The 8,505-nt window shown below is 33.2% G+C and overlaps 1 protein-coding gene across 1 annotated transcript; it reads right to left on the minus strand.

Moving 5' to 3' along the window:
* Positions 1-5,220: 5,220 nt before the first annotated feature.
* On the minus strand, positions 5,221-6,159 carry LOC125917729 (olfactory receptor 6C74-like). Its single transcript, XM_049623847.1, has one exon. It carries the CDS (start codon positions 6,157-6,159, stop codon positions 5,221-5,223), a length of 939 nt encoding a protein of 312 aa, XP_049479804.1.
* Positions 6,160-8,505: the final 2,346 nt, after the last annotated feature.

Consider the following 8,505-nt stretch of genomic DNA (forward strand, 5'->3'; position numbering starts at 1 on the left):
CTCTCTCTCTCTCTCTCTCTGGCCTAAGCCATATAGTTTCTCTGATACTCTGCCTGGTCAATTTTGTTTGTTTGCTTGTTTTCCTTTCCCCTGCCCTTGTCATTTCTCTCTTTGTGTTGGATAAGGCCTCTTCCACCACCCCTCCCTTTTATTAAATTTTTTTCCAGGGATACTTCAATGAACAAATCAAAGCACACCTGGTGGAAGGTACAATCCACCACTATGAGTAGGGAGATAAAGCAACCAGAGTCACAACAACAGAGAGCATGAAACACTCCAAAACACCTCTGAAGAGCCAGGTCCTGAATAGCATATGACCCCTTTTTAATATAGTAGTGCTTATGGCTGCAGGACTCATAACAAGTATTAAAACACATAAGGGACAGAAAACTAGCCAAAATGACAAAACAGAAGAATTCTCTTCAAAAGAAATTCCAGGAAGAAATTACAGCTAGATAATTGCTCAACACAGATATAAACAATATAACTGAGTAAGAATTTAGAATTATAGTCATAAGACAAATAGCTGGGCTTGAAAAAAATAGAAGACAACAGAGAATCTATTGCTGCAGAGATCAAAGAACTAAGAAATAGTCACAACCAATTAGGAAATGTTGAAAATGATAGCCAAATTATGGAAAGAGCCTAAATGTCCATCAACTGATGAATGGATAAAGAAATTGTGGTTTATATACACAATGGAGTACTACATGGCAATGAGAAAGAATGAAATATGGCCCTTTGTAGCAACGTGGATGGAACTGGAGAGTGTGATGCTAAGTGAAATAAGCCATACAGAGAAAGACAGATACCATATGTTTTCACTCTTATGTGGATCCTGAGAAACTTAACAGAAACCCATGGGGGAGGGGAAGGAAAATAAAAGAGGTTAGAGTGGGAGAGAGCCAAAGCATAAGAGACTCTTAAAAACTGAGAACAAACTGAGGGTTGATGGGGGGGGTGGGTGATGGGTATTGAGGAGGGGACCTTTTGGGATGAGCACTGTGTGTTGTATGGAAACCAATTTGACAATAAATTTCATATATTGGAAAAAAAATAAAAACAAACAAAAAATAAACTGTAAAAAAAAGGAAATGTTGTAAATGAAGTGCAAAATAAACTAGATGTAGTGACAGCAAGGACAGAGGAGGCAGAAGGGAGATTAAGTGAAGTAGAAGATAAAACTGGAAAATAATGAAGCTGAGAAAAAGAAAGATTAGAAAATACTAGACCATGAGGGGATAATTAGAGAATTAAATTATTCAATAAAACGTAATAGTATCTGTACCATAGGTGTTCTGGAAGGAGAGAAAGGGGCCAGAGGTTTACTTAAATAAATTATGGCTGAGCACTTTCCTAGTCTGGGGAAGAAAATAGACATCCAAATTCAGGAGGCACAGAGAATTCCCTTCAGATTTAACAGGAATAGATCATCTCCAAGGCATATCATACTGAACCGGGCAAAATACAAAGATAAACAAAGATTTCTGAAAGCCCCTATGAACAAATGGGCCTTAACCTACAAGGGTAGACACATAAGGGCAGTAGCACACCTATCTACTGAAATTTGGCAGGCCAGAAAGAAGTGGCAGGAAATACACAATGTGTTGAATAGGAAAAATATGCAGTCAAGAATCCTTTATCCATCAAGGCTGTCATTCAGAATAGGAGAGATAAAGGCTTTCCCAGACAAAAACTGAAGGAGTTCATGACCACTAAGCCAGCCCTGCAAGTGATCCTAAGGGGGACTCTGTGAGTTGAATGCTGCAAAGACTACAAAGAACAACAGACATCACCACAAACATAAAACCTACAGATAACACAATGACACTAAATCTATATCTTTCAATAATAACTCTGAATGTAAATGGACTAAATGCTCCAATCAACAAACATAGGGTATCAGAAAAAATTAAAAAAAAAAAAAAAAAACAAGATCCATCTATATGCTGTCTATAAGAAACCCATTAGACCTGAAGATACCTTCAAATTGAAAATGAGGGGATGGAGAACCATCTATCATGCTACTGGAAGTCAAAAGAAAGCCAGAGTAGCCACACTTATATCAGACAAATTAGATTTTAAACTAAAGCCTGTAACAAGAGATGAAGAAGGGCAATATATCATTATTACGGGGGCTCTTCATCAAGAAGAGCTAACAATTATAAATGTTTATGCTCCCAACATGGATTTACCCAAATACATAAATTAATTAATCACAAACATAAACAATATTATTGATAAGAATACAGTAATTGCAGGGAACTTTAATACTCTACTTACAACATTGGATAGAAAATCTGGACAGAAAATCCATAAAGAAACAGTGGCCTTGAATGATACACTGGACCAGATGGACTTAACATATATATTCAGAACTTTTCATCCAAAAGCAGCAGAATACATTCTTTTCAAGTGCACATGGAACATTCTCCAAGATAGGTCACATACTGGGTCACAAAACAGCCCTTAATAAATACAAAAGAATTGAGATCATACCATGCATATTTTCTGATCACAATGCTATGAAACTTGAAATCAACTACAAGAAAAAATTTAGAAAGCTTCCAGTTGCATAGAGGTTAAAGAACATCCTACTAAAGAATGGGTTAACCAGGCAATTAGAGAAGAAATAAATATATATATGGAAGCAAATGAAAATGAAAACATGACAGTCCAAACCCTTTGGGATGCAGCAAAGGCAGTCCTAAGAGGAAAATACATTGCAATCCAGACCTATCTCAAGAAATAAGAAAAATCCCAACTAAAAAATCTAACAGCACACATAAAGGAACTAGAAGCAGAACAGCAAAGAAACCCCAAAGTCAAAAGAAGAAGAGAAATAATAAACATTAGAGCAGAAATAAACAATATAGAATAAAAAAAAAACAGTAGAAAAGATCAATGAATCTAAGAGCTGGTTTTAAAAAAAAAAATAAGCAACATTGATCAACCCCTATCCAGACTTCTCAAAAAGAAAATAGAGAGGATCCAAACAGGTAAATCACAAATGAAAGAGGATAGATCACAACCAACACCACAGAAATACAAACAATTATCAGAGATTACTATTAAAAATTATATGCCAGAAATTGTGGTTTATATACACAATGGAGTACTACATGGCAATGAGAAAGAATGAAATATGGCCCTTTGTAGCAACGTGGATGGAACTGGAGAGTGTGATGCTAAGTGAAATAAGCCATACAGAGAAAGACAGATACCATATGTTTTCACTCTTATGTGGATCCTGAGAAACTTAACAGAAACCTATGAGGGAGGGGAAGGAAAAAAAAAAAAGAGGTTAGAGTGGGAGAGAGCCAAAGCATAAGAGACTCTTAAAAACTGAGAACAAACTGAGGGTTGATGGGGGTGGGAGGGAGGAGAGGGTGGGTGATGGGTATTGAGGAGGGCACCTTTTGGGATGAGCACTGGGTGTTGTATGGAAACCAATTTGCAATAAATTTCATATATTGAAAAAATTTTTAAAAAATTAAAAAAATAATGTTAATATCCTCTATGGTAAATAACTAGCAGTTGACAGAAATTAAAATATATAAATAAAGCATTTTAGAATGACTTAATGATAAATTAATGCCTTAGCTTGGACAGTGTGTCTAACACAAACTCATGTGGATTGATACATGAAAGAATTAAAACAACAACGACAACAACAAGCACCATTGAGAATCTTAGGCTTCACTCTATTAGATTGTCTCAATATGTCATATGTATCTTTTATTGTTTTTCTGTGCTTTTTTAATTTCTAAAATTAGATAATGCTCCTGGATCATTAGATCGGCTTTCTCAAAATATAAACAGTATAGGTATAGGGACGCCTGGGTGGCTCTGTCAGTTAAGCCTCCAACTCTTGATTTCAGCTCAAGTCATGATCTTGCAGTTTGAGAGTTTGAGCCCCATGTCTGGCTCTGCACTGACCGCATGGAGTATGCTTGCGAGTCTCTCTCTTCCTGTCTCTCTAGTGTGCTCTCTCATAATAAAGAAATAAACTTTAAAAAAGTATATACATAAATGATCATGGAAAAAATGTAATCAATGGTTTCATTAACTATTATTCCTGAAATAATTCATGACTCAAATATCTTTTAAGATCCAGTTCATTAATGAACTATTCAGAAGTAGAGAGTATTTTTCAAAATATTCAAATCAAGACCCATAGTTAAGATAAAAAGAAAAAAAAGGCCTAATGCACGTACATTTCTATTAAAAAACATGAAACATGACATGTAACTGTGAAAATGTTTTTATTATATTTAATGTTTTACATTTTTTCCATGACACAGAAAAGTTTTGAAACCCTGAAATTCTAAATTATGACCTACAGTTCAAAAATCTGTAAGTAAAGTTTTACTTTAATTCTATTTTGATTTTACTGGGATAACTATCTATGTTTATATCTATGTCTATAAAAATCTGAAAAGAATAAATACACTGAGTTACCATTGTTTTTCCAAATTACCCTTATAGTTTCCAATTAGCTCCAGAGTATCCCATGTTGTTGAAGAGATTTTTTGAGCATAGAAACACCAAATAAGTTTGAATTTCATAATTAATTTTTAAAATATAGCAGTGAAATAACACATTTTGTCACCTATAATTGATATAAACGCTAACAATTTTCTAATAGAAACTAAAAAACTAAATTCTAAGGGATCTACTTAGACACATGAACAATTTTTAAATAGACATTTTCTAATTTGAGCATCAACACTAATCTTTAATCTCTGCCACAATTTTCCTCTCATTTTGTTAGAGTATGCAGCAATAATTTGGTAGTATTACAAAAACTATAAATGAATATTAGTTGTAAGTACATTCAACTAAAATAAATAAAGGTGTAATACTTTATGTTGTATGTTACATCAAATATAATATAAATAAAAAGATATTTTGATCCTTGACTACATTCAAAGACAACAGAGACCGATTGAAAATCTCAGCTCCATTTATTTCAGATATTTATAGGAAATGGAAGTGAGATGAGAAAAAATATCTGTTAAAGGTTATCAATAAAATTATCTTCTTTGGAACAAAGATTTTTTTTTTGTAAAGATAGCTTGAGAAGATATAAAGATGAATATCAAAGACATGAAAGCAAAAAACATTGAAAGAAACTATGTATTGGAAGCTATAATTAGATTCATTGATATTATTGGGGTTCTTTTGTTCATTTGCATTATACATTATGCAACAGGATATTCATTTGCTTGAGAAAGAAACAACCCTTTGTATCATGTTCATGAAGGCTTTTTTCACTTGCTGGTTCCGTAAAGTGTAAATGAAAGGATTTAAAAGTGGGGCAATGGAGGTATTGAGCACTGCAATTCCCTTGGAAAAAGATATTCTTTGTTTGACTGACGGCTTAACGTACATGAAGATACAGCTGCCATAAGAAAGAGATATCACAATCATGTGAGAGGAACATGTTGAAAAAGCCTTTTTCTTCTGATTAGTTGAAGGGATTTTTAGAATTGTTAATGCAATAAAGCTGTATGATATTATCACCATTACCAACGTGACCACAAGTGTCACTGATGCAGAAATGAATCCCATGGTCTCTAAGAGCTGTGTGTCTGAGCAGGAGATCTGCAGCAGGGGAGTTGTATCACAGTAGAAATGATCAACAACGTTGGAGGCACAGAAGTCAAGGTTTATGCCTAAGAGGAGAGGTGGAAAGATGACAAAAAAACCAGCAAGCCAACAACAGAAGACAAGTTGCATGCAGATCTTACTGCTCATGATGGTTGTGTAATGCAGGGGCTTACAGATGGCAACATAGCGGTCATAGGACATGGCTGCCAGCAAGTAAAATTCAGATGCACCAAGAAGGAAGGCAAAAAACACTTGAATAACACAACAATTAAAAGAAATGGTTTTGTTCCCAGTTGCCATAGCAACCAACAATTTGGGAATGCATGTGGTAGTATAGGAAATTTCTAGGAAGGAAAAATTCCGAAGGAAAAAATACATGGGGGTCTTGAGGGTGATATCCACCAGAGTGAGTGTGATGATGAGCAGATTGCCAGTGACACTTAGCAGGTAGGTGAGAAGCAGGAAGACAAATAGCACAACTTTCAATTGTGGATCATCAGTCAAACCTGCCAGGATAAACACTGTCACTTGTGTGTGATTTCCCATTACTGTCCTCTACTTTTCCAGGTCTAAATAGAAAAGAAAGAAAGAAATTGATAGTCCTAAGGGGAAAATAGCAGTGGTAACTAGTGTCTAAAGTAAAATTAGGAAAGCAATCTTTCAGATAGAGTAACACCATTCATATTTTAGGAGGTTATGCCAGGAAGAACAATACTTTGCATTTCCAAAGTATCTGGATAGAGAATTTTATGTTTACTTTGCAATTCTGCCAGAGAATAATGATAGCGATGATTGATATGATAGCGGTTTTTGACTGTTTTTATATGAGGGAAATTAGAAGGAGTTTTAAAACATGCACAAATGCTTCTTCTCTCTTGATTTTAGCAAGAATTGGGATGGATACCATTTCTTATTCAATTAAGAGCTTTGCATTCAGAACCAAAATGATTGTCATTAAAATTATATCAGAAAATGGTTTTCATAAAATACACCACACACACGTACACACACACACACACACACCTCACCATCATCAATAGACAGGGTTATATAACTTTACCATTTTACTTAATCAAATTCAAATGCCTGATTCTTCTGTCATTTACTTTCATGGCTAATGAGATACAGTTGCCAATAAGTGAATATGAAACATCAAGAATAGTTTTATTTTCTGTCCTTAGTAGTATTTCCATCCCATCAAACTCTGTTATCATTCCCACTCTTCCCACGTTGTACACCCAAACAAAATCAGCAGGAATATTCTGGTAATATTTGTGTGTCTAATAAGAAACTGCAGTTTTCCTCTCTAAGTTATGATTCTGAAAAATGAAAAAAAAAATAAAATGAGAGTAATGGATATAGAAGCATATAGAAATATATAAATATGAGTTCAGGAAATCATATGAAGTGGGAGAAAGATAAAGATAAATCTTTATGGAAACCTAGAGATATAGAAGGGATTTTTAGAAATAGGTTATTGAGCTTAAGGAAGAAATTAAATTAGTAAGAAAAATTGAAAGAAGATTAAGACATTTAAATTAGTAATAATCCTAAAATTAAAAATATGTAAGTTTGTAAGTATTAATAAATACAAATTATAAGAAAATATTTGCCATGAAATTTCTCTCTCTGCTTCTATGCTTTACACTTACCATTTTAATCTTTCTGTAAAATACAGACTGAAAAGATGAACAATTTGAGGTCAGGATGGCTTAAAAGAGATGAACGGTATTTGGTAAATTTCAAATACAATGAATCACAGAATAGTGTTGACAAAATTTTAGGAGGCATGTATTTCCTTATCATAAGGATATTCAAATGTTTGGCTAAAATGTAATTAAATAAATATTAACTATAGATAACAGTAGTCATCTCAACATATGGCATATATTAGAGACAATCAGATTGTTCTGGTTTGCACAGCTAGCAAATTGGACACCAAGATTAAGTTTGAAAGAGTGTTTTTCCCTACGTTGTGCTCTGAAAAATAACAACTTCTACCAATGATTATAGGACAGTTTATTGTGCTTTTTTCTTTTTTTAATAATGATTCTAAGGAAAATTTCTTTCCTTGGTACCTTCATATCAAACACATAAAATAAATAAGGTTTAGTAATGGGCCATAGATAAGACAATGTTTTCTGTTTTGAGAATATCAATATAATTATTTCAATCTCTAAAACATAGAATATAATTTCAAAGATATATACATAAATAAAAATAAACATAGAGTACAAATAAACATTGTTTCCAGTTATATCTAAAAGTGTAGGTAAAAAATAAGATCTGTTGTCAAATCCATGTTAATAATGTAGACATATATGGGTATAAAAGAAAGGACGGTTGTTTTTCCTGGACATTCCTCTTACATTCACATAATTGTGAAACGATTAATCATAAATTTTTCTTCATTTACACAAATTACTCCAAAGGCAACAACTGTAGGAATGTTATATCTAAAACACCTAAATCAGAGTTTTACTATGTCAGATTATTTCTTTGTCCAACTACAACAGTTACACCCACCAACTATCCCCAACACATATTGTACAAAAATTAACAAAGCTCACACTACAAAACCATTAGAAGTCAAGCTTATGTTAAATATTATGAATATTAGTGAAATTTTAAAAAGGTAAAGTTTTTCAAAACTAAATTTTCATTGTATTCTGTCTTTTTTCATGATTTCCCCTTAATCAAAATGTGAAGGTTAGAAAAATAAGGTTAATACCATAATGGTAAAAATAAGACAAAATGGGTTAAAACAAATCTAATGAAATACGGTCTTTAAATTTTCGACATACCAAATTTTTCATCCTTTTGAGTCCTAATCAGTCTGCCAAAAGCACTTTAAAAATCAAACACATTTTTTGAAGATATTAAACAGATTTA

The sequence above is a fragment of the Panthera uncia genome, unplaced genomic scaffold, assembly GCF_023721935.1.
Source record: "Panthera uncia isolate 11264 unplaced genomic scaffold, Puncia_PCG_1.0 HiC_scaffold_2300, whole genome shotgun sequence".
Lineage (NCBI taxonomy): Eukaryota > Metazoa > Chordata > Mammalia > Carnivora > Felidae > Panthera > Panthera uncia.